At 38.3% G+C, this 25,578-nt stretch overlaps 1 protein-coding gene across 5 annotated transcripts in view; it reads right to left on the reverse strand.

Annotated features, from left to right (window-relative positions):
* The window catches only part of FBXW11 (F-box and WD repeat domain containing 11), a 136,026-nt gene that overhangs the window by 39,559 nt on the left and 70,889 nt on the right, over nucleotides 1-25,578 (reverse strand). For 3 of the 5 annotated variants that reach the window (XM_007465534.1, XM_007465535.1, XM_007465537.1), the window contains exons 2-3: nucleotides 6,730-6,792; nucleotides 2,837-3,062 (exon numbers count right to left, since the gene is read on the reverse strand). In XM_007465534.1, the coding sequence (XP_007465596.1) occupies nucleotides 2,837-3,062; nucleotides 6,730-6,792 (289 nt within the window). The remainder of the gene's footprint in view (nucleotides 1-2,836; nucleotides 3,063-6,729; nucleotides 6,793-25,578) is intronic. The other 2 variants (XM_007465536.1, XM_007465533.1) reach the window with 1 other exon arrangement.

A 25,578-nucleotide genomic window follows, 5' to 3' on the forward strand; every position in this document is an offset into this window, starting at 1 on the left:
ATGTTCAGATCAAATCCTGTTAAAACAAATAGCATTTTAACGAAAATATTTCCATGTCCCAGCCAATGGTCCGTTCATTTCATGTAATACTCGATACCACAAAATTCCACTTTAACAGAGATATGGACAATGCCTTAAAATTCGCTGTAATGAAAACTGAATTGTATGCAATTATACTAACCATATTTATATACATAACACATGTTCATCTCTTCTGTCTCTTCTCCAATTCTGTACACTCCCCAAGAGAAGGGGCTGCCTCTGAACTATACTCTGCAAATCAAGAGAACTACAACAGTGCCACCTCGTGGATATTCTGTAAATATAAGTTGAATTCCCTGGTGCTCTAAAATGTTTGAGAGGCGAATTGTAGGGAAAAAATAAAAATAAACCAAAACAACAGAAAGCAAACAGAATGGATTTGCCTCAAAAAATGGGAGCATAGCTTCATTTATTTAAAAGCACTTAAGAGGAACAAGTATAACTGTCAACTTTAAAAACTACCCTGTCTCTTCTTGGTGTGAAATGTAGCATGAGTCAGTAGAAAGTCTTGGATGAGGGGGGTTCTGAGTTCTGGGCTGCACATACAGGGGAGCTGCAGCACATGTGCACTCATCTTACTCAAATTCACCTGTAACTCTCTCGTGCAATTAGAAGCATAGCTCTTCTCTCCCACTCTCTCTCTCTTATAATTAAAAGTAAGTGTTACTGAATTGGGGTGTAAACCATGTATACTTGAGGCCAGTTTAAGGCACTGTCCAGAGTAATCTTAACTGGAAGTGATTTCAGCTTTTGTACTATAGCTTTTGCACCAACCCCCACCATCACCTGCAAAATCACAATAACCAAGATGTATGATCTTAGGCATTTCACCCAATTCTCTGATCCTTGGCTTCATAATCTACCCAATGAGAAACAGCACTAGGTGACGGCTAAGATCCCTTTCAGCAATTAAATACTATGATTCTAGAAAAAGAGGGTTCATGTTTTGCTTTTCTAGAAACACTAATTCAAGAAATGAGGAAAATAATGCTACATGTCAAAAAGAACAGTAGGGTCAAAATTTTCTAAGCTAACTCTCAAATATCCTTAAAACACTCCCTTTGTAGAAAGTAAACTTACAAGTTCTAGAAGAGGGATTAGGAATCAGAGGCTGGCATGTCACTTTGCAGCCCCAGGTTTCAGGCCTGAGGCATGAACCCAGGTCCTGTCTACTGTGGAAATACTTAGACTATGGAGTTGTGATGCACTGTAAATCACAGACAGGCTAAGAGAGAAGCTACTCTTTGAGGAGCCATCCAGAAACTCTGAAAAAAGGGTAGGGCTGGTGGCAATGCTACTGGTTTATCCCTGGCTATTTCTAGGCATACCCTGGCACGGCAGCTGTAACCTCCAGGTTACCCTGACCACGTTAGAGGAGAATGTTCTGGCCAACAGTCTCACATTCTCTTCAAGAGTGAAATCTATCTTACCTAGACAAACTTAAAATAAAAAATTTAAAAAAGAACACAGAGAGAAAAGAATTAACGAGTGACCAAAAATCAAAGAGGGGGACTTCCCTGGTGGCGCAGTGGTTAAGAATCCGTCTGCCAACGCAGGGTTCACAGGTTCAATCCCTGGTCTGGGAAGATTCCACATGCCATGGAGAAACTAAGTCCATGTGCCATAATTACTGAGCCTGCGCTCTAGAGCCCGCGAACCACAACTGCTGAGCTCACGTGCCACAACTACTGAAGCCCACGCGCTTAGAGCCTGTGCTCCGCAACAAGAGAAGCCACCGCAATGAGAAGCCCGTGCACCGCAGTGAAGAGTAGCTCCCGCTCACCACAACTAGAGACAGCCCACGCGCAGCAACGAAGACCCAACACAGCCAAAAATAAATAAATAACTAAAAACCAAAAAAAAAACAAAAAAAAAAACAAAGGGGGATGAACAGGCAGAGCACAGCGGGTTTTTAGAGCGGTGAAACTGTTCTGTGTGACACTATAATGGTAGATACATGTCACTATACATTTGTCAAAAGCCACAGAATGTACACCACCAAGAGTGAAGCTTGAAGTATGTACTTTGAGTGATGGTGATGTGTCAGTGTAGGTTCATGTATTGTAACAAATGTACCACTCTAGTGTAGGATGTTGATAGCAGGGAGGCTGTGCTGGGGGCTGTTGCAGGTGTGGAGGAGGATATGGAAAGTGTACTTTCTGCCCAATTTTGCTGTGAACCTAAAACTGTTGTAAAAGTAGTCTTTTTTTTTTTTAAACCAAAGTAAACTTAACTGGGGGGGTGAGGAGGGAGAGAGAGAGAAAGAGAAAAGGGAGAGAAGAACACACTCATGCAGGGGTAGGATAGTGAGGGAGAGGACGCAGAAATAAGTTTTAAGAAATGTAATAAGACATGCTATCAATTTCCCCAATACTTTTCTGCCATTCCCTAAGTGTCACTTCAGATATAAATGAACGTCTTAAATTTGGGGACACTTCCCAAACACTGTAGGAAAAATTGTCCCATATTAAAAAAAAATACTTATAAAGGCAAAATGCAGATTCTACAGACACCACATCAAAATAAAAAGTACAGCATTAATTCACTAATGAAGAATAGTATTGACCAATGATCAACACTAGTAATCACAGAGACTGCCTACAGTTCCTAGATAGATGCTAAATTATAACTCCTCTTCAAGTACCACATATTAAAGTACAGTATGTGTCCCAAAGAAATGCTGTCTCACGCTGTACTCATTCATTCATTTCACAAACACCTACTCGGCTCCGTCTAGGCTCTTGGGCTGGGCATTCTTCCACTTCTCAGCTTTTTAAAAGACAAGCATGGTTACCTGGTAAAGCGGTAATAAAGTCCCGCTGCAACATGGGCTTCAGGTAAGAGTTAATATGTCCATGCTGGTAATGACACATTCGTGAAATAAGGTGTTCCACAAATTCCACTTGATCTGATTCAGACCACTGGTCAAAATATTTAATACACAAGTCTTTTTCTTTTTGATAGTTTCCTTCTGATGGCCTCTTTCTGGAGACGATCACTGATGATGTTCCATTACTTATCTATTTTAGAAAAACAAAAAATCATTAGTTTGACAAGGAAAATAAAGCTTAAGAGCATATCATCAGAAACATTTTTTTGCCCTGTGTATTTATTCTTAAAATGCCAGTTTTACCCTAAAGCCAAACTCATTCCTTTATTAATTAATTCAGGAAATAATTAAAAATGTATTCAGGGCCCATGTACTCGAATTAGTCACTAAAGTAATGATAAAGTTAGAGTTCTATCTAAAGCTAAATGGTGTCTTAAATCATCATTCTCCAATACTTATTCCAAAATCGTGCTGTTATCAGTTAACTAGGGTTGGAGAAGACCATCTTAGAAAAACTGTTCAACTTGGCAAAGCGGCAACTGATTGATTATTGATGGTTTGTTTTCCTTCCTCAAAGTTGGAAGGTAAAGCTATATTCATCTATGCAAATAGTTCTCACACTTGTGCATGCATCAGAGTAACAAAAGAGCTTGTTAACACACAGACTGCCGGGCCCACCGCGGAGGTTCTGATCCTACAGGTCTGGAGTAGAGCCTGAGCACTTCCAACAAGTCCCCAGGTGATGCTGATGCTGCTGGTCTAGAGACTGCACTTCAGGGATCTCACTCTGAAAACCACTGGTCTATGTAACGGAGAAATCAGAGAGCAATTCAATCCAAAAAGCTTCATTTTACCTAACAGTTTCAATCTCCTCCGTATTATTTCCAGGGCTGCTAACTGCTGACAAAATAGTTTACAGACTTTCACTCTCTCTTTCAATCACCTACTCAGAAAGTGACCCAAGGTAAACCACATATACCTGAAAAGTTCCTCATCTTATTTAGTTGGTTTACAGATATCCCACAGACTCCTATACTAATAGTTGCATCTCTCATCAAATCTACATGGTCCTTGCATAAGATCAGTATACTTTTTATAAACTGAAACTAGGGCTTCCCTGGTGGCGCAGTGGTGGAGAATCCGCCTGCCATTGCAGGGGACACGGGTTCAAGCCCTGGTCCGGGAAGATCTCACACGCCGTGGAGCAACTAAGCCCATGCGCCACAACTACTGAGCCTGCGCTCTAGAGTCTGTGAGCCACAACTACTGAGCTCACACGCCTAGAGCCCGTGCTCCACAACAGGAGAAGCCACCGCAATGAGAAGCCTGCGCACCGCAACAAAGAGTAGCCCCCGCTGACCACAACTAGAGAAAGCCCGCGCACAGCAACGAAGACCCAACACAGCCAAAAAAAGAAAACAAACAAACAAACAAAAACCCCTGAAACTACATGCACTGCATCTGGACAACAATATCCAAAAAAATCTAAATCCCTAGACTGAACCACAACTGCTACTGATATTATGAGGCTCAGTAATTTCCCTGTTTACAAACAAAAGAACCTCAATACTTTCGTCAAACATTTGCCAAGCCATCTGCCCATCACTATTCTGAATGCCCCTTCATGTGTAGCACTATAAGGAATAACATATAAGAGAATTTTGAAAACTGAAGAGTTGCATCACAAACATTCATTAATTCCATTAGGAGCTTATTTCAGAAGTCTTACATGGGAAGAATGAAGAGCTTTTTTTTATCAGTATATCCCCTAACTTAAAGTGAACTGAACCCATCCCAGAAAGAAGACATCCTTTGTAAATATCCAAAGGAGTCTTTGGCCTTCCTTGGTAAAATCTTAAAAATCCTTCATATCTGAAGTGAGTTCTTATGTCGACATTTAGAGGTATAAACCTGGAAGGCATTAATCTCCCACCTCACTTATCTTACCACTTCCTTGTCTAAGAACGTTTTTTCCCTTATAATTTGGGTGAGGGAGAGCTCACTGACACTGGGCACCACCAGGGGGCAGCACTGAACAGAGATTTTTGATGTTGCTTGTAGTAAAACATTCATAGCAAACAGAACCAAAACATCAGCATTGAGAACAGTCAGATGAAGTAAAAATTCTTTGCTGTGGTGAATATCAGCTAGCATAAGGATCACCTTTGCTACTTCTAAGCATAAGGATGTTCACCATAATGTTATAATAAAATTCAGAAAAAACTACCCAGTCACAGGCAACTGGTTCAAGTGAATTACATAATACATCTACACAAAGTACTACAACGCAGCCATCAGAATTAGGTTTATAAAGTAAGATTTTAATAACAAGAGAACATGTTTATGAAATAGTATTAGGGACAAAAGAATTTTATACAGCATATGATCACAATAATTTGTATGAAGGGGAACACGCCAAGAAAAAGTAAAGAATATAAATGAAAATGTTAAAAGTGCCTAATCTTAGAGAGAAAGCTACATATTTCTTCCTTCCCCTTTTCTTTCTATATTTTTTCATAATACTTGCCAAAATAATTGCTTTCGTAACAGGTTAAATATAATTATGGTAACAACTTGCATTTGTGTACTGCTTTATTATTTATAAAACACTTTCACACCCATTATCTCACTTGATAAGCAAAAGGGTTATTATTTCATTTACAGACGGGTTCCTTTCCTAACCATCTAGCCTCCTTAGAGCATCGGTATACCATTAACTAGTTGACTGAAAGGCAGATGAAAAAAAAAACAAAAAAAAAAAACTGAAAGCTAAAGTGTTAAGAACCACTGTGAATTGAAAATCAGTAAATTAAGAGAATCCTGTTGCAAAATACCAGACGTGGAGGGAACAGCAGTCAGTCTGCACACAGTTCCCCCTAAAATAACAGTACGTGCCCAATTCTACAGCACATTTTCCATTCCTATTTCTAACCACCTGCTTGGCCCAGAAAGATCTTCCTGGAATTGCACTGCTTTGTTTCTTTTCATCATAAACTTGTTGGGGACACTTTATTCTTGCTAACTCCTTTGATTCAAATCAAATGAACCCAGAGAACTTTTTTTTAATAATTATTCTCTTCAGATTTAGACTTGTTTTGCCTTTATTTGTATCTTCATGAAGGGAAGAATTATGTGTACCATAACGGTCTATGAAAACACGAAATCATGAAACTTTATATGCTCTCCATCCCACGTCTTACAAAAAAACTGGGGGATTGGAAGGAAAACTGGAAAACTAAAATAGAGCTAGGAGAGAAGGAAACAATTTAAAAGGAAAAGGCAAACAAATAGGAAATGGGGGAGGAGGGTGACGGTTGGGAGAAAAGGTCAGTGCATACACTGGTAGGCGGCATGGTGCCATTCTGGTGACAAAGGACACCACCACTGTCCATCTTTGGCTTAGACAGTGGCCCCAGAGACGGAATATTTTGGGCTGCAGCCAACTTCAGAATCTTGGTGAGAATTCCTAAATTCTTTACTGTTCATAATGACACTTCCCTAAGGAACAGAAGATAAATTAGGGTGAATTCTTTTTTTTTTTCTTATGTGGACCATTTAAAAAGTCTTCATTGAATTAGTTAAATATTGCTTCTGTTTTATGTCTTGGTTTTTTGGCCCTGAGGCATGTGGGCTCTTAGTTCCCCAACCAGGGATCGAACCCCCACCCCCTGCATTGGAAGGTGAAGTCTTAACCACTGGACGGCCAGGGAAGTCCCAGGGTGGATCCTGAAACTAGCAGAACTGCACAAAAGAAAACAAAAGTACTTGGCTCTTAGTTTCACTGAGGAAAGGAGCTGAGGGAGAATCTCATCTACAGTAAGTCAACTGCTATCTTATCTGTGCGCCGTCATTCCTACCTGCCAAAGAGTATTTTTCTTTGGGGACTCATCTTCATTTTGATCCTCCATAACTGAAGTGTTCTAAGGGGGGAAAAACAGGTTATTTGAATTATGCCGAGTTTTGCAAATTCTAAATAACTACACCAAAATATAGTTTTGAAAACCCAAACTGGAGTGTACCAACACCAACCCAAGAGCTGTTTGGCTTGTGGCTAACACATGCCATTTTGGGTCAACAGGGGTGTTTTCATCTTTGATCAATCATTAGTTAGTGGTTGGACAAAAGTAAGCATAACGTCTTTATGAAGGTTGGGTGTACTTAGAAAACAGGATAAATTATGGGAGTGGGGCTGAAGCTCTACCTCAATCATCCCCATTATTCTTTTAACCTGAAGAAAGAAGGCCCAGAGACCCACTAAGTTCCTGATGATTACACAAAACATTTACTAGAATGTCTGCTACTCAGTAGCCCACCCCAGCCATCAGCAATTAGAAGTGACAAAGCCCTGGAAGCCCCCCTGCCTTTCTCTTTCCTCCCTTGATGGCCTTGTTTTTCTGGAATGGCTTTGCAATCTCCCCTAGCAAGCATGGTGGGTGCCCCAACCTTTTCCCGTAAGAGGAGGATGCTGTTAGCCAGCAACAATCTGCCTTGCCTTGGGAATGCATTAGCTTTTGATTTTTGTGTTTACTGCACAAAGAGGCACTGTGTATTCTTTCTGGTGACCTAGTCGCTCAATAGATGCCCATTAACTGGAGATTATACATGATTGGATTTTCCCTTTTGAAGCTCCTACCTAATAGCTAAATGGAAACTTAATGAGAAGGGGAAGTGGGAGAGTTGTGTTCTGAAAGGAATAACAACTCATTTATGGATAGCAGTCTCTCTAAGATTCCTTCCCAAGCCTAAAATTCCAAGATTGGGGTACAAAATTTAAACTATAACATTTGTCCTGTAGTATTAGTCGAAAAGATCCTATAGATCTATTTAAGTTACCAGTGTTTACAAGAGCTTGTTTACTGCCTATAGGGAATAAGCCTACCTCTCAAATTTTCCGTTTTTCCTTTATGTTCATCAAGTTGTAAAATGTTTGGGCACATACAGTATTTCCAAACACTCCATTTGAAAATACCCAACGTAGGTGGTGGCAGAAGAATCACCACTGGACACTAGAGCTCTGCAGGTCTCACAGCAGGCTCTGATAAGAGATGTAGAATGAGGGCTTCCCTAGTGGCACAGTGGTTAAGAATGCAGGGGACACGGGTTCGAGCCCTGGTCCAGGAAGATCCCACATGCCGCGGAGCAACTAAGCCCATTCACCGCAACTACTGAGCCTGTGCTCTAGAGCCTGCGAGCCACAATTACTGAAACCCACGCACCTAGAGCCTGTGCTCCACAACTAGAGAAGCCACTGCAATGAGAAGCCTGCACACCGCAACAAAGAGTAGCCCCTGCTCTCAGCAACTAGAGAAAAAACCCGCATACAGCAGCAAAGACCCAAGGCAGCCAAAAATTAAATAAATGAATTAAAAAAAAAAAAAAGATGTAGAATGATGTAGTAGAAAAGCCAAAGGCTTTGAAACCAAAGAGAGAAGTTGGAATCCAGATTTGGTCACTCACTCTGTGCGTGTGTGTGTGTGTGTGTGTGTGCGTGTGAGAGAGAGAGAGAGAGAGAGAGAGAGAGAGAGAGAGAGAGAGACAGAGAGAGAGGGAGGGAGAGAGAGGGAGAGAGAGGGAGAGATCCTGAGCAAGTTGTTCTACCCACGGACAAATACAATCCACACAAAGTTGTGGGGATTGAGACTACCAGCACAGTGCTTGCTGTATAGTGGGTATTCAAAAACTGTGTTTATGCCCTGCTTTGAAGATACTACTTTCCCCCAACTGTTATCTTCTCATGCTTTTCTAACTTCAGACTTTGACAGAAAGACTCCAGATGGTTGCCTAATAGGGAAAACCCACTGGCTTCCTTGATAAAACCTTATAAGCCGCATGTAACACCGAGGTCTGCAATGGGGAACGGGGGCAGGAGGGCAGGGCTCCATATGTTAAAGTCAACCATGAGCCAGAGAGGAAGGAAGTGTGTCCAAGTGTCCAGAGCAGGTCTAAAGTGGTGGCAGCAATAAATGATCCTGAATGGGAAAGGGGGGATGAAGAATAGGGAAACACAAGTAGTACTCCTCCCTCAAATTTTCCTTTTACTGCTATCTTGAAGGACTTAGGGATTAATAAAGCTGACAGGTTTCCTTAGGGGAATGAACAAAGTGGGAACAGTGACTCAGTATATCACCTGGATCTGACTGGTAGTTACAAAGGCATCCTTGCAATATCACAATGTCCTGGGTTCTGAGAGAGTGGCAAGAAGAAAGAATGGCTGGGAACACGGAGGTGAGCGTGCCAAATGCAAGAGAGATGGGAAGTAAGTTCCCGCTCCCTCGTCTCCAGGCAGCCCAGGAAATGTGTGAAGGAGGTATATGTGCAAAGGGTTTTGAACTCCAAACTTTTAAAACACAGGAGTCTGAATCCACCAGAGCTATTCTGACGTAACCTACCTCAATACTTTCCTCACTCAGGGAGGAAACAAAAAAACGTCAGAAGTTCCTGCGGACTACACAAGAAACAACCGTCTTTCCAGTAAGAAAATTTAATTCTTCCTTTCATTCCAAAACAGAGAAATGGTTTTTATTTACATAGCTGAGAAGGAAACAACCCCTCTGATAAAAATAGCAACTATTCTCTTAAGGCTTGATGAAAGTGGATAAAGACATACAATTTAGTAAAACTGTATTTAATAGAGCCCTGTGGGGGCTGGAATACATATTTTTTTCAATTTCTCTTATAAAGCCTTCAGGAAAAGATGCCAAAGGGAAAAAGCTGCCCTCGAGCTACACTGATCAGAGGATCATTTCCAAAGAGTAATCCAGGTGACACGAGAGATGCTCAGAGGAAAAAGGGTCCTGGGGTCTAATTAAGTTTGACAAATGCTGCATATGCTCACGTGTGCGCTCTCCCCCGCCACCCTTCTTCCTTTCCTACACAAACACACCCCACGATGCACTTCGTAAAGATACTAAAGGCTCTGACATCTCATAACTTAAAAAATCAGGTTAGATTAGTTTAACACAGCTATCCCTAATGTGTTGGGTATGGCCACCCCCCTTTTACACTCTCAATGAGAGCTCAGCACACTGGCAAACAGTGGACTAGGGCAGTAGCATGGCACAATTCCTTCCTCCTCCCACTTCACTACATGAATGCTGCTGAGAGATAAAGGAAATGCCCACTTTTGGTAAACACAATATATACCTCTCCTATTCCTCATTATCTTATGTGGGGATAAGAATGGGTGGCAAGCATCGAAAATTCTAAGAGCCACAGGTTTTTATTTGTAGTCACTTTGACTGGGCTTCCCTGGTGGCGCAGTGCTTGAGAACCCACCTGCCAATGCAGGGGACACGGGTTTGAGCCCTGGTCCGGGAAGATCCCACATGCCGTGGTACAACTAAGCCCGTGCACCACAACTAGTGAGCCTGTGGTCTAGAGCCCGTGAGCCACAACTACTGAAGCCCACAGTCCACAACTACTAAGGCCCGTGCTCCACAACAAAAGAAGCCACTGCAATGAGAAGCTCATGCATCACAATGAAGAGTAGCCCCTGCTCACCCCAACTAGAGAAAAGCCTGCAATGCACACAGCAACGAAGACCCAGCGCAGCCAAAAATAAATAAATAAATAATCATTTTGACTTTTATTCCTTAAAGGTTTAATAGACAAAAGGTCACAAGTTCAAGGGTGAGGTAAGAAAAAACAATGAGCCTTCCTTCCAGGAGAAAAGGAAGGTGGTTTCCTACATCCAAGCTCTCAGATGAAACCATGAGGTAAGCCAATCTGAGAGGTGAGATCCTCTTTTAAGTCTCCAACACTTCTGGGAAAGGAAAGTTCTTTGAAATACCAACCTGGCTTAATCACTTCCTACCCTTCTCATCATCATCTCTTTCATCCTACACCTACATCACATGCAAACAAACAAAAAACGCAGACCTTCCTACTACCAATGGAAGATACAATCTAGGAAGCAGCAGCTAGACTCTAGGGCAGATCAACCTTAGTACTAGTGACATTTGGGGCCAGATTAATTCCGTGGTGTGGGGGGCGGGGAGCGTGGCTGTCCTGTACAATGTAGGATGTCAGGCAGCATCCCTGGCTTTTCCCTGCTAGTTGCCAGTAGCAACCCCCTCCCCTGCCCTAACTGTGATAACCAAAAATGTCTCCAGATTGCCAAATGTCAGGGGTGGGGATTGGGGGCGCAGGGCAACAAAACTGCCCCCTCCACTTGAGAGCCATTGCTCTAGGGGTGTGAGCTCCTAAACTCGCTTCCTTAGGAAAATATACTAAAAGTCACCACCATCTCAGACCTGGCCTTTCTTTCTCTTCAGGCTTCTTTTCCTTTAACCCCTGTGACAGTATGTGATTTCTTCAAATATAGCCTGACCGCCCCGTGAGCCATGGCCGCTGAGCCTGCGCGTCCGGAGCCTGTGCTCCGCAAATGGGGGAGGCCACAACAGTGAGAGGCCCGCATAACGCAAGGAAAAAAAAAAAAATATATATATATAGCCTGACCGCACCATGGTCAAGTAATTCATAGCGTACGTAGGTATCTCAATTCTGGGGTAAATCCTGCTTGCCATTCAATGCCTATCCAGGAAAATGTGATATAAGGAGTTCTTTACTAGAGATCCATGGGCTTGGGGGTGTGGATGAGGGTGATAAATATCATGAAGTCATATACAAAAGTTAGTGTGTATATAGTCCTCCAGAAAGAAGATCCAGAGCTTTCATTAGATCTCAAAGGTGTCCCAAATGTAATAAAATAGCAAAGCATGTCTTTGACCAAATAGGTGGCCAGGGTGGATGGAGCCTAGGTATACGTGTTTTGCTTTGCTTTAATTTAAAGTTCTCCAGGTAATTTTTATGTATGTCTCTGCTTTAAAATCACTGCTGTGGCAAAATGATGTGGTCCATGTAGTACCACCATCCTAAGGAAATTGCACTGATACCGTCATGACAGACTCCATCCCAATATGTGATATTTCAGAACTACCAAATACCATGAGAATCTAATGCCTGTTCCTTCTCTTATAAAGCCTTCAGGAGAAGATGCCGAAGGGAAAATGATGCTCTCAAGCTACACTGATCAGAGGATAATTTCCAAAGAGTATTCCAGGTAACACAAGAGATGTTCAGAGAAAAAAGGGTTCTGAGGTCTGAGTTTGACAAATGCGGTGCACTGCATGAGTGTTCCCCCCACTCCACTCCCAGAGGTTACGATATACTTCATTAAGATACTAAAGGCTCTGTAATATCTCATAATTTAAAATCAGGCTAGGTTAGTTTAACCTAGCTTTCCCAAGTTTGCTGGATATGGCCACCCCCCTTTCACACTCTCTTAATAAGAGCTCAGCACATACTGGCAAACACAGGACTAGGGCAATAGCATGGCATGATTCCCTCCTCCTCCCAATTCACTGGACAAATACTTTGCGGGGGGGGGGCGGTGGGCAGGAAGGGCCAAGGAAATGCCCACTTTGGTAAACACAATATATTCCTCTCCTATTTCCCATCATCTTTCCCAGTCTGTTATATGGGGTTAGTTTGTATAAAAGCACAGCAGGCTCTAAGCAGTGATATATCTTTGCCAGTAGGTGCCACCAACTAACACAGAATATATTTCACTTGGAAAATTCCCTACTTTAAGAGTTATGTAAGAGGAATCAACTTCCTACTTTAAAAATCCTACAAATTCTGCATTTTGGCTTTCATGATGAGAAATGCTTATACAATGTAAGGTTTTCATATCAAAAACATCTTTCCTCCTGAGAGGAAGCAAAAACAAAAACAAAAACCTTACAAAGGATCTAGAAAACATGCGGGCATTTTGCCCTTTTCTCTTGCGTTTTTAAATGTTTGGATTTAAGAAATTAAGGATAGGGCTTCCCTGGTGGCGCAGTGGTTGAGAGTCCGCCGGCCGATGCAGGGGACGCGGGAGAGGCCACAACAGTGAGAGGCCCGCGTACCGCAAAAAGAAAAAAAAAAAAAAAAGAAATTAAGGATAACAGATACATTGTGCAAAATGTTATTAGATAACTTTAGTCTCCGTACTAGGCTTGTTTCACATATTGTCTTTTTCTTAACATTTAAAAAAATTTATTGAAGTATATAGTTGATTTACAATGTTGTGTTAATTTCTGCTGTACAGCAAAGTGATTCAGTTATATATATATATATATATATATATATATATACATATACATTCTTTTTCATATTCTTTTCCATTATGATTTATCACAGGATATTGAATAGAGTTCCCTGTGCTATACAGTAGGCACATATTGTCTTTTAATCTTCAGAAAAAATATGTAAGTAGACATTCCAATTTTACAGAAGAAATTGAGGACCAGAGAAATAAGTAACTGGATCAGATCTAGGTCTGTTCTGCTCAGAAATCAATGTACTTTCTATACAGAAAAATACAGCTCAGGTGTTTTCCAAATGCTGGTTGTAGCCTATGAAATCAATTTAATGGGCTGTAACCAGCACTTTTTAAGTAAAAAGCGAAATTGAATCCGGCCATTCCCCTGCCCACAAGAGTAATAAGCATAACAAAAAACACACAGAAAGGTTAAAAGCAATAAGCAAAACATAACAGGAAAATTCAAGTTAAAAGGAAAGCAAAAGTCATTATTGCAAGGAGAGCAATATTCAAGTCAAACCACTGAATAACAAAAAGAGCTTTAAAACTCTCTAAAAAGCAAAAATCTATAAAGAGGATAATGTGTGCTTTTATATACTGAATAAAATTCCACAAAGTACAAAAAAGTTAGAAATATTTAAAAAATTTTTTAAGCACCTTTTCATCTTCGACAGATCAAGCAGACCAACCAACAAACAACACTTAAGATTTTCCACGGAACGTTAAAAACAACAACAACAACAACAAACTAATAGAGAATCCTAGGCCACAGAAGAAATTTCAAATACAGTTAGAAAGCAGGAAGAGATTATACATCTGAGAGCAGGCCAAGCAGAAAAGTCTAGATTTAGTCTGCCAATTATTACTTGCATAAATTCCAAAGGTAAATACACAACAATGACTGGCACAGGCAAACCAAACACCTTTGAGTTGTTATTGTTAATGCCGGCTTGGCCCCTAATCTAGCCTACGATTCTTCCCCCTTAAACCTAAATCTTACCAACACGTTGTTGGGAAATGAGATCAATGGAAAGCCATAAGCATTCACTTGGAAAAAGAAGAGACAAGCTTGTCCAAAAAAGCAGCCCCTATCTCTCAAACCACTCTTGCAACTCAGAAGGAAGAAAGCCATGAATAAATACATCTATACATACATGACTTTTTAATACAATGACTCCGGCCACCAGTAAGCACAACTTAATCAGAAACCTTCTCCTCCTCCACACAAACACTAAAATGTAGAAACAAACTAGCTGTTTTCTTTCTACAATATAATAAAACTAAAAAGTAATAAAAAATTTTAAATCCATTGGGAGTTTGACTGAAATCACTGCTACATGCTATTTCCAATGTAGTAAGTTTCCTTCCAACTTACCTAACCTGTAGTTCCACTCAAATTTTTAACAAGTATTTGACTGCTATTAACATTACATGACAAGATTATAACTAAGGTATCTGGAAGAATAAATATAGGAGGGTTTTTCTTCCTTTCCTCACCACCAATTATTTTTTTAAAAGAGGGGAATGCTTATGTTATTAGATATTAAAATTTTTCTTAAAAGCTATAATAATTAGTGTGGTACTAACAAAGCAAGACCAATGAAACAAAACAGGAAGTCGAGAAACAGATTCATTTACACTTACAATTTGTGTATGATGAAGTTAGAACTTCAAATAGGGGAGAAAGGGATAATTTAAGAAAGAGTATTAAAAATAAAAGTTAAATGCTACCTCATGTCACATACCAATATATACTATGGATAAAAAGAATCAAGTGTGAAAAACTCTAAAACCATAAAATGACTAAACGCAGCTACCAAACAGAAATAAAATTTAGATTTGGCTAAAAAATTTTTTTAGCTCAGGAATGTTCATAATCAAATTTTAAAGACAAATACATTGGGGGAAATACTCTGACATATGGTAAATAACTTACCATATAAAGATCTCTTATAAATTAGTTAGGAAACCAAAATTAATACTTTAATAGGCAAATAAGCAGAGTAACTACCAATATTGCAAAACAAGAAATTTAAATGGCTGTCAAAAACGAACATGTACATAACAAAGAAAGATGTAATTTTTCACCTATCAAATTAGTAACTTTAATTTTTATATACTTTATAGGAACTGGGCTCTTTGGTAGGATTATAAATTGTTACCTTTCAGAGAATATTTATCAACATTACTACATAACACTGGATATAATTTAACTTACAGCAATTTATCCTAAGGAATTGTAGACCTACACAAAATTGTAGCTACAACAATTTATAACACAGAAAAATAGAAAACAATGTAAATGTCTAACATGAGGGTTCGGACATCATTTAAGTATATGATACAACAGGAGAAAATTTAAGTTCTTTTAAAAAACTTTTCTACTGAAGCATAATACATATACATTACATACATAAATACATATATACACATACACACACACATATATTACACACACATAAACACATATACTCATGTATATAAGGTCTAGATGTAAATTTTATTTCTTACTGTGAAAACACTGAAAACCCCTGGTTAAGGTATTAGAGTGCAATGAATCCCATACTGCAAAACTTACCACCTTTTCAGTTTTCTTTCAGTTCTCCTAATTATATCAAACTATATTTTCATATCTCTCTAATACCTCCAACTGTCTGTCCTGAGCAAAAAGAGCTGGTCCCCTGTTCAGTTTACTGTAACAAACAGTATCTGGCTAGAATTTCATTATAGGTTTTGTTTTTAACGGTATTTATTTTTACAGTAACCTATCTCAGTAAGTTGCCATTATTTCATGGCAACTTACAGTGATGCATAAGTTGCAGTGACGCATAGTTCCCTTTTCTGATTTTTCAAAGAAAGCAGATTTTAAAAATATGTGAAGTAGAACAAAAGAACAAACGCTATACATATATCAAAAGCTGTGAAGGCTGCCGTCACCTGTCTAAAGCTGGCGAAATACTATCTAAAAAGAATAGTGACATGAAAAATGGTCTAAACTATATTAAATGGAAAAAAAAAGCAAGTCAAAATATGTCTGTATGACCCCATCTTTACAAATAAAACTTTATCCATCTATTTATTTAGAAAAGCAACTAGAAAAAGTGTGTTAAAATGCTAACAATACTATCTCTAATTTTTATTTTCTTTTTCCTTATATAGCCCATCTAGATTTTCCTTAAAGACACATCTCTTTTTAATAACAATGAACAGTGGATTTTTCAAAATGAAACTTAAAAAAGTAAAAGATCTACATCAAGACCCCAGATATATATGCTCTAGTTTAAAGAAAGAGAAACTAGTCACTGAAACTTCCAGCAGTCAGATGCTGCTGCATGTCATCTGACCTCTCTATGCCTGTTTCCTGATCCATAAAACTGAAGTGAAAACAGGGCCTCCCTGACAGAAAATTTAAAAAGATAATCCTAGCACTTAATATGGGCTCCTTTAGTCAAATTTAACCTCCACAGGACAGAGGTGTTTGACTGTTTTATTCATTCTGTATTCTTTTTTTAAAAAATTTTATTAATTTATTTATTTTTGTTGTGTTGGGTCTTGGTTTCCGTGCGAGGGCTTTCTCTAGTTGTGGCAAGCAGGGGCCACTCTTCATCGCGGTGCGCGGGCCTCTCACTATCTCGGCCTCTCTTGTTGCGGAGCACAGGCTCCAGACGCACAGGCTCAGTAGTTGTGGCTCACGGGTCCAGCTGCTCCGCGGCATGTGGGATCTTCCCAGACCAGGGCTCAAACCCGTGTCCCCTCCATTGGCAGGCAGATTCTCAACCAATGTGCCACCAGGGAAGCCCACATTCTGTATTCTTAGCATTTAGAATAATTCCTGACACACTACTTAAGTAGAGAAGTATAATAAATATCTACTAATAATATTATCTATAGTTATTACAATCTTCCTGTTAATTGTAAAGGCCGAAACTGTAATTTTGTTTCTGCTTACTCCTTTTCCATATTTTCCAAACTGTCTACCATGAGCAAGGATTCAAAATGTAGGGGAAGAAAAAAATGCAACACCATTTCTGGTCCTCACAGAAAGTAGCAAGAAATAAAATCTATTTTCAGAAAGGCAGTCACCCTTATCACCTCCAAAGTATTCATTTACCTAGGTAAAAGAAGAACATCTCATTAATTATTTGACTGTTTAAAAAGGTCCAAAAGAAGCACAGACACAAGTCTGCTGGGGTCTCCCTAAGAAAGCAGACAAGGAGTGGCAGCATGTGCACTTAAATGCTTCGTAGGGCTTAACACTTTGGAGAGAACTTTAAAGTAAAACTTGTAAAATGTTTCATACGCACTAAAGGAAGCCAGAAAAAGAAGGTGCTTTAGAAGTGGTAACAGAAGAACGGCCAAGAGATCCTGAGCTGTGAAGAATGGCTGAAGGCGTCAGTGTGCTGACGTGTAAAGAGCAGGCCTTCAGAGCCAGGAGTCCCCAGTGCAAATCCCAGGATCTGCCAATTACAAACTGTGACTTCCGGTAAGTCACTTGACTTCTCTCTCAGATTCGGTTTCCTCTTTTATAGGACAGGGATAATATTGCCTATGTTGCAGGAATAGAAATAACATGTGCAAAGTACCTACAACATAACATTGCTCAGAGGGGGAAAAATAATACACCAGAAAAACATTTTTACTCTTTTGCTTCTACTATAAATCATTTTAAAAGAAACATGAAAGCATCTATCAGTGATGTCAGGCAAAGCTAGAGAAATACCATCCCACATCACAATCATTTCTCATATTACTGTGTTCAAGGGTAACTTAACAGACGCAGCAAAGATTTCAAACATGAAATCTACCCAAGAAATTGTAAAGCAATGAATTATACTGAATATTTATAATAACAGTAGCTACCACTTATTGAGTACACTTTAGAGATTATATCATTTAATGAAAACTGGGGAAAGAAAACCAAAACCACCAAAAACTTAAAAGAGTAAGAGATGATGAATTTACCACAATACCAATCAAAACTCCAGCAGGCTTTACCACCACCCCACCCACCCCACCCCAGCCCCCAGCAAAATGAGCTGATTTTAAAATTCATATGGAAATATACAGAGTGAAGGCAATCTGGAAGAACTAAGTAAGAGAATTTACACTATGAAATATCAAGATCTAAAATATAGCTATTGTAACAAAGAGAGTGCTATATAGGAATAAAAGTAGACAAATTGATCAACAGAACAAAACAGCATCCAAACTCAGATTCACACATATGAGTTCACTTGACTGAACACTAAGGCAACACTTTAGTGCAGTGGAGAAAAAATGCTCTTTTCAATAAAAGACCGTATCAACTGGACATCCTTATATTTTGAGCCTCACTCTCTCACCAAGAGGGAAAAAAATCTATTCTAGATAGACTGCAGATCTAAATGTAAAAGGTAAGCTTTTAGAAGAAACCACAGAACATCTTCATGACCTTGGAATAGCTAAAGCTTTCTTAAACAGGACAAAGCGACTGCTAACCAGAAAGAAAAATCTGATAAATTGGATTATAATGAGGAATTTCTCTTCACTGAAAGCACCGTTAAGAGACTGAAAAGAAGATTAAAATGTTCTAAAATTTATTTATGGTGATGGAACAACAGTGAACTGCATACTTGAAATGGATGAATTTTATGATATGCAAAATATATCTCAATTTTTTTAAAGGAATTAAATTTAAAAGAAAAAAGGCAACCCACAAAGTGAGAGATTGATTATATATCCAGAACTTTAAAAGCAAACAAACCCTCACTCCAAATCAATAAGGAAAGCAAACACATACACCGCCCCCCCCCCAAAAGGTGAAACACTTATACGAGCACTTCACAAAAGAAAATATCCAAATTAAGTTAAAAAATGAAAATTCAACCAAAGTGCTGTCATCCGGAGACAACCATTTGCATTTTGGAACACAGTTTGAAAACTATAGATATATAAAAGAAAACTGTCTGAAGCATGCTCCCCAGTAGAACTGCTTTTCACATATGTCATAGATATCTTTCCATGTCACTGTAGACCTTTATTTTCATTTTTAATGCCAACAGTTTACATCACCACATAATTTATTTAATCAATACAGGTAAGTAATGAACATTTAAACTTTTTACTGTCACATGCAACACTGCAATTAACCTTTATGCCTACTTTGAGTAACTGCCTCTTTCGATCAAATTCCTAGGATTGCTGAATCCATGAGAATGTGTAGTTAATAAATGGATGTCTGAAGAGAATTTAATTTCCTTTGTTTAATCATTTCTTTTCATCAGAATAGACTTCATATTACAAGTTATTAAATCTAATGGTCAATTCTCATTGCTCACATTTCTGGACCTATTAACAAGATTGAGCATTCCCCGCTTCGTGATATACTTCAATCACTTGGCTTTCAGGACTCTGCATTCACCTAGTTCATTCACCTACCACAAGAAACGTTAAAGATTTTCAGACAGAAGAAAAATGAAACCAGAAGAAAACTTGATTCTAATGAAGGGATGCAGAGATAAATGACGAGAAAAATAGTAAAAATGACAGTTTTTATAAAATAATTTTTTTCCTTTTGTAATTTCTTTAAAATCTGATTGACTACCTGAGAAGTTCAAAATGCTGCTGAATGATATTAAACAAACCACAAATAAATGGAAAGGCATCTTTTAGCCATGAATTTCAAGACTTAATATTGTTAAGATGTCAATACTACCCAAAGCAATCTACAGATTCAATGCAATCCCTATCAAAATTCCAACAGTGTTTTGCAGATATAGGAAAGCCCATTCTAAAATTCATACAGAATCTCAAGGGACCCCGAATAGCCAAAGTAATCTTGAAAAACAACATTGGTGGCCTCACATTTTCTGATTTCAAAACTTATTACAAAGCTATAGTACTCGAAACAGCAATGGTACTGGCATAAAGACAGACATACAGACCAATTACAGTAGAGAGCCCAGAAATAAATCCTCACATACAAGGTCAAATGATTTTTTTTTTTTTTTTTTGTGGTACGCGGGCCTCTCACTGTTGTGGCCTCTCCTGTTGCGGAGCGCAGGCTCAGCGGCCATGGCTGACAGGCCCAGCCGCTCCACGGCATGTGGGATCTTCCCGGACCAGGGTACGAACCTGTGTCCCCCGCATCGGCAGGTGGACTCTCAACCACTGCGCCACCAGGGAAGCCCGGTCAAATGATTTTTGACAAAGGTACTAAGATCATTCTATGGGGAAAGAACAGTCTTCTCAACAAACACTATTGGAAAAACTGATATACACATGCCAAAGAATAAAGTTGGGCCCTTACCTGGTAACATATATAAAAATTAACTCAAAATGGGTCAAAGATCCAAATTTAAGAGCCCAAACTACAAACCTCTTAGAAGAAAAGATAAAGGAAAAGCTTCGTGACATTGGATTTGGCAATGATTCCTTGCACATGATACCAAAAGCACAGGCAACAAATGTAAAAATATATAAGTCAGACTATATCAAAATTTAAAACTGCTGTGCATCAAAGAGTACAATCAACAGAGTGAAAAGGCAACCTACGAAATGGGAAAAAATATTTGCAAGTCATATATCTGATAAGGGATTAAGATCCAGAATATATAAAGAACTCCTACAACTAAACAGCAAAAACAAACAAACTGATTCAAAATGGGCAAAAGACTTGAATAGACACTTCTCCAAGAAGATATACTAATGGCCAAAAAGCTTATGAAAAGATACTCAACATCACTAAAGATTAAGGAAACGCCAATCAAAACCACTATGAGATATCACCTCACACCTATCAGAATGACTACTATCAAAAAATCAGAAAATAACAAGTGTTGACAAGGATGTGGAGAAACTGGAAGCCTTGCACATTGCTGATAGGAATGTAAAATGGTATAGCTGCTATGGAAAACTGAATGGTGGTTCCTCAAAAAATTAAAAATAGAATTACCACATGATCCAGCAAGACCACTTCTGGGTCTATATCCAAAAGAATTAAAAGAAGGGTCTCAAAGAAATATTTATACACTTATATTCATATAACAGCATTATTCACAATAGCCAAAAGATGGAAACAACCCAAATGTCCATTGAAGAATGAAATGCTAAACAAAATATGGTATAAATATGCAATAGAATATTATTCAGCCTTAAGAAGAAAGGAAATTCTTATACATGCTATAACATGGATGAATCTTAAGGACATTATGCTAAGTGAAATAAGTCAGTTATAAAAAGACAAATACTGTACGATTCCACTTATGTGCAGTATCTAGAGCAGTCAGTCATAGAAACAGAAAGTAGAATGGCTGTTCCTGCTTTGCCAGGAGAAATGAGAAGTGGTTATTTATTGAATAGGAAAAAGTTCTCAAGATTGGCTGCAATGCGTAACATTGTATAACATTACTGAACTATATACTTAAAAACAGTTAAAAATGGTAAAATGTATGCTGTGTGTATTTTACCACAATTTTTAAAAAAACCTTTTTAATTGTTGACTGAAAATGACTTTACCAATATTTTCTTTCAGTTTTATTGAGATATAACTGACATATAGCAATGGGTAAGTTTAAGTGTACAGCATAATGAGCTGACTTATATACATCATGAAATGATTACCACAATAAGTTTAGTGAAAATCATCATCTCATACAAAATAAAGGAAAAAAAAATTTTTTTTCCTTGTGACGAGAACTCTTAGGATTTACTCCCTTAACAACTTTCATATATAACATACAGCAGTGTTAATTATATTAATCATGTTATAATTACATTCCTAGTACTTATTTATCTTATAACTGGCAGTTTGTACCTTTTGACCACACTGTCCCTCTCCATACCCCTGCCTCTGGTAACCACAAATCTGATCATGTTTTCTGTAAGTCTGTTTGTTTGTTTTTAAGTATAACTGACCTACAACACTAAAAATAAATAAATAAACAGCTTCTGAAGTTATGCATTTATACACATACATATGACTCAGTAGTTAAAGCAAAAATAACAACAACATATCATGGAGCTTATAGCCTTTGTAGAAATAAAATGTAAGACAACAATAGCACCAAGGAGGGGAGGAAGGAAGGGGAAGTATTGAATATATAGATGTAAGTTTTCTTCCACATGTGTGAAGCAGTATCTTATCATTTCAAGACAGGGTGTGACAAGTTAAAGGCATGAATTGTAAACCCTACAACAACCATGAGAAAAAAAATTAAGCAAAAGAGGTTTAACTAATAAGCCAATGGTAAAGATGAAAATGGAATCACTCAAAAACTAAATTAATCCAAAAGAAGGCAGAAAAAAAGTGTAAAAATGGAATAAAGAGCAGGTGGGACAAATAGAAAACAAATAACAAGGGGGTAGGTTTAACACCAAACATCTTAATAACTAGTTAAATGTAAGTGGTCAAAATACCCCAATTAAAAGACAGAGATTGTGGAATTGGAGATAACTATACGCTATCTACAAGAAACCCACTTTAAACACAAAGGAACACTGGCTAAACCTAAAAGGACAGAAAAAGATAAATAACATCCAATGACTGACTAATCAAAGGACATCTAAAGTAGCTATGTTATTACTGGACAAAATAGATTTTAGAACAAGGAATGTAACCAGGGGTGAAGTGACATATTTTCATAATGTTAAAGGGATCAATTTATTAAAACAATATAATAATCCTAAATGTATATGCCCTTGGCTAACAGTTTTAAAATACATGTGGGGGAGAAAACAATAACATACTCAAAGGAGAAAAAGACAAATCCAAATTTTTATTTGGACACTTCCAACACTCCTCTCTTAGTTATGCATACAAGTAGACAGAAAAGAGTAAAGATATGGAGGACGTGAATAACACCATCAGCTAACTTAACCTGACATTTATAGAACACTCTACCCAACAAGGGAACACATTCTTTCCAAGTACAGACCAAACATTCAACAAGATAAATGCTATTCTAGGCCATAAAACAGGTTTCAATAAATTTAAAAGGACTGAAGTCACGCAAAATATGTACTGAGATGACAAAGAATTAATCCAAAATTAATCTAATAGAAAATCCCTAAATGTCTGGAAATTAAACAATGCATTACTAAACAACACATGGGTCAAAAAAGAAATCACAAGGAAAATTAGAAAATACTGTGAACTAAATGAAAACGAAAACTCAACGTATTAAACATTGTGGGATATAACTAAAGTGGTGCTTAGAGAGACTGACAGCATTAAATGCATGTATTAGAAAAGAATAAAATGGTCTTCAAAGCAATAACCTAAGCTTCCACCATAAAAAAAACTAGAAAATTAGTGAATTAAACCCAGAATAAGCAGCAGGAAGGAAATAATAAAGATGAGATCCAAAATTTGTACACTAGAAAACAGAAAAACAATAAGGAAAAAAATTAGTGAAACCAAAAGTCATGTCTTTGAAACACTCAACAAAATTGACAAACTTTAGCTAGACTGATAAGGAGAAAATTATATAAGAATCATTTCCAATCTCAGAAATAAAAGTGGGAACATGAATACAGATCCTATAAACATTAAAGGAAAACAAGGGAATATTACAAATTTGTACTAATATATTCCACAACTCAGATGAGAGGGACAAAGTCCTTAAAAGATACACAAATACTCACACAAGAAGAAATGGAAAACCTCAATAGCCCTACAGCTATTAAAGAAACTGGTTTCAGTGGTGAATTTTATTTAGTATTTAAGGAAGAAATAGTATCAATTCTATATAATCTCTTCCAAAAAGCAGATGAAAAGGGGACATCCCCAACTCTCTCTCTCTCTCTCTCTCCATATATATATATACACATATATATATATGTATATATATATATATATATTTTTTTTTTTTTTTGTGGTACATGGGCCTCTCACTGTTGTGACCTCTCCCGTTGCAGAGCACAGGTTCCGGACGCGCAGGCTCAGCGGCCATGGCTCACGAGCCTAGCTGCTCCGCGGCATGTGGAATCTTCCCGGACCGGGGCACGAACCTGTGACCCCTGCATCGGCAGGCGGACTCTCAACCACTGCACCACCAGGGAAGACCCCCAACTGTATTTTGAGGTCAGATTACCTTGATAACAAACACCTACCAATGACTAGTCCCTTCCATCAGGAAACTTGCACAAGCCTCTTAGATAGCCTCATCCACCAGAGGGCAGACAGCAGAAGCAAGAAGAACTACAATCCTCCAGCCTGTGGAGCAAAAACCACATTCACAAAAAGACAGACCAGATGAAAAGGCAGAGGGATATGTACCAGATGAAGGAACAAGATAAAACCCTAGAAGAACAACTAAATGAAGTGGAGATAGGCAACCTTCCAGAAAAAGAATTCAGAATAATAATAGTGAAGATGATCCAGGACCTCGGAAAAAGAATGGAGGCAAAGATCAAGAAGATGCAAAAAGTGTTTAACAAAGACCTAGAAGAATTAAAGAACAAACAAACAAAGATGAGCAATACAATAAGTGAAATGAGAAATACACTAGAAGGAATCAATAGCAGAATAACTGAGGCAGAAGAACGGATAAGTGACCTGAAAGACAGAATGGTGGAATTCACTGCTGCGGAACAGAATAAAGAAAAAAGAATGAAAAGAAATGAAGACAGCCTAAGAGACCTCTGGGACAACACTAAACACAACAACATTTGCATTACAGGGGTCCCAGAAGGAGAAGAGAGAGAGAAAGGACCCAAGAAAACATTTGAAGAGATTATAGTTGAAAACTTCCCTAACATGGGAAAAGAAACAGCCACCCAAGTCCAGGAAGTGCAGAGTCCCATACAGAATAAACCCAAGGAGAAACACACTGAGACACACAGTAATCAAACTGGCAAAAATTAAAGACAAAGAAAAATTACTGAAAGCAGCAAGGGATAAACGACAAAAAACATACAAGGGAACTCCCATAAGGTTAACAGCTGATTTCTCAGCAGAAACTCTACAAGCCAGAAGGGAGTGGCATGACATATTTAAAGTGATGAAAGGGAAGAACCTACAACCAAGATTACTCTATCTAGCAAGGATCTCATTCAGATTCGATGGAGAAATCAAAAGCTTTACAGACAAGCAAAAGCTAAGAGAATTCAGCACCACCCAACAGGCTCTACAACAAAGAGAAAGTGAATGGATTAAATGCTCCGACCAAAAGACACAGGCTTGCTGAATGAATACAAAAACAAGACCCATATATATGCTGTCTACAAGAGACCCACTTCAGACCTTGGGACACATACAGACTGAAAGTGAGGGGATGGAAAAAGATATTCCATGCAAATGGAAATCAAAAAAAAAAGCTGGAGTACAATACTCATATCAGATAAAATAGACTTTAAAATAAAGAATGTTACAAGAGACAAAGAAGGACACTACATAATGATCAAGGGATCAATCCAAGAAGAAGATATAACAACTGTAAATATATATGCACCCAACATAGGAGCACCTCAATACATAAGGCAACTACTAACAGCTATCAAAGAGGAAATCGACAGTAACACAATAATAGTGGGGGATTTTAACACCTCACTTACACCAATGGACAGATCATCCAAAATGAAAATAAATAAGGAAACACAAGCTTTAAATGACACATTAGACCAGATAGATTTAATTGAT

This window comes from Lipotes vexillifer, unplaced genomic scaffold (genome assembly GCF_000442215.2).
Source record: "Lipotes vexillifer unplaced genomic scaffold, Lipotes_vexillifer_v1.1 scaffold621, whole genome shotgun sequence".
NCBI classification, from domain to species: Eukaryota; Metazoa; Chordata; class Mammalia; order Artiodactyla; family Lipotidae; genus Lipotes; species Lipotes vexillifer.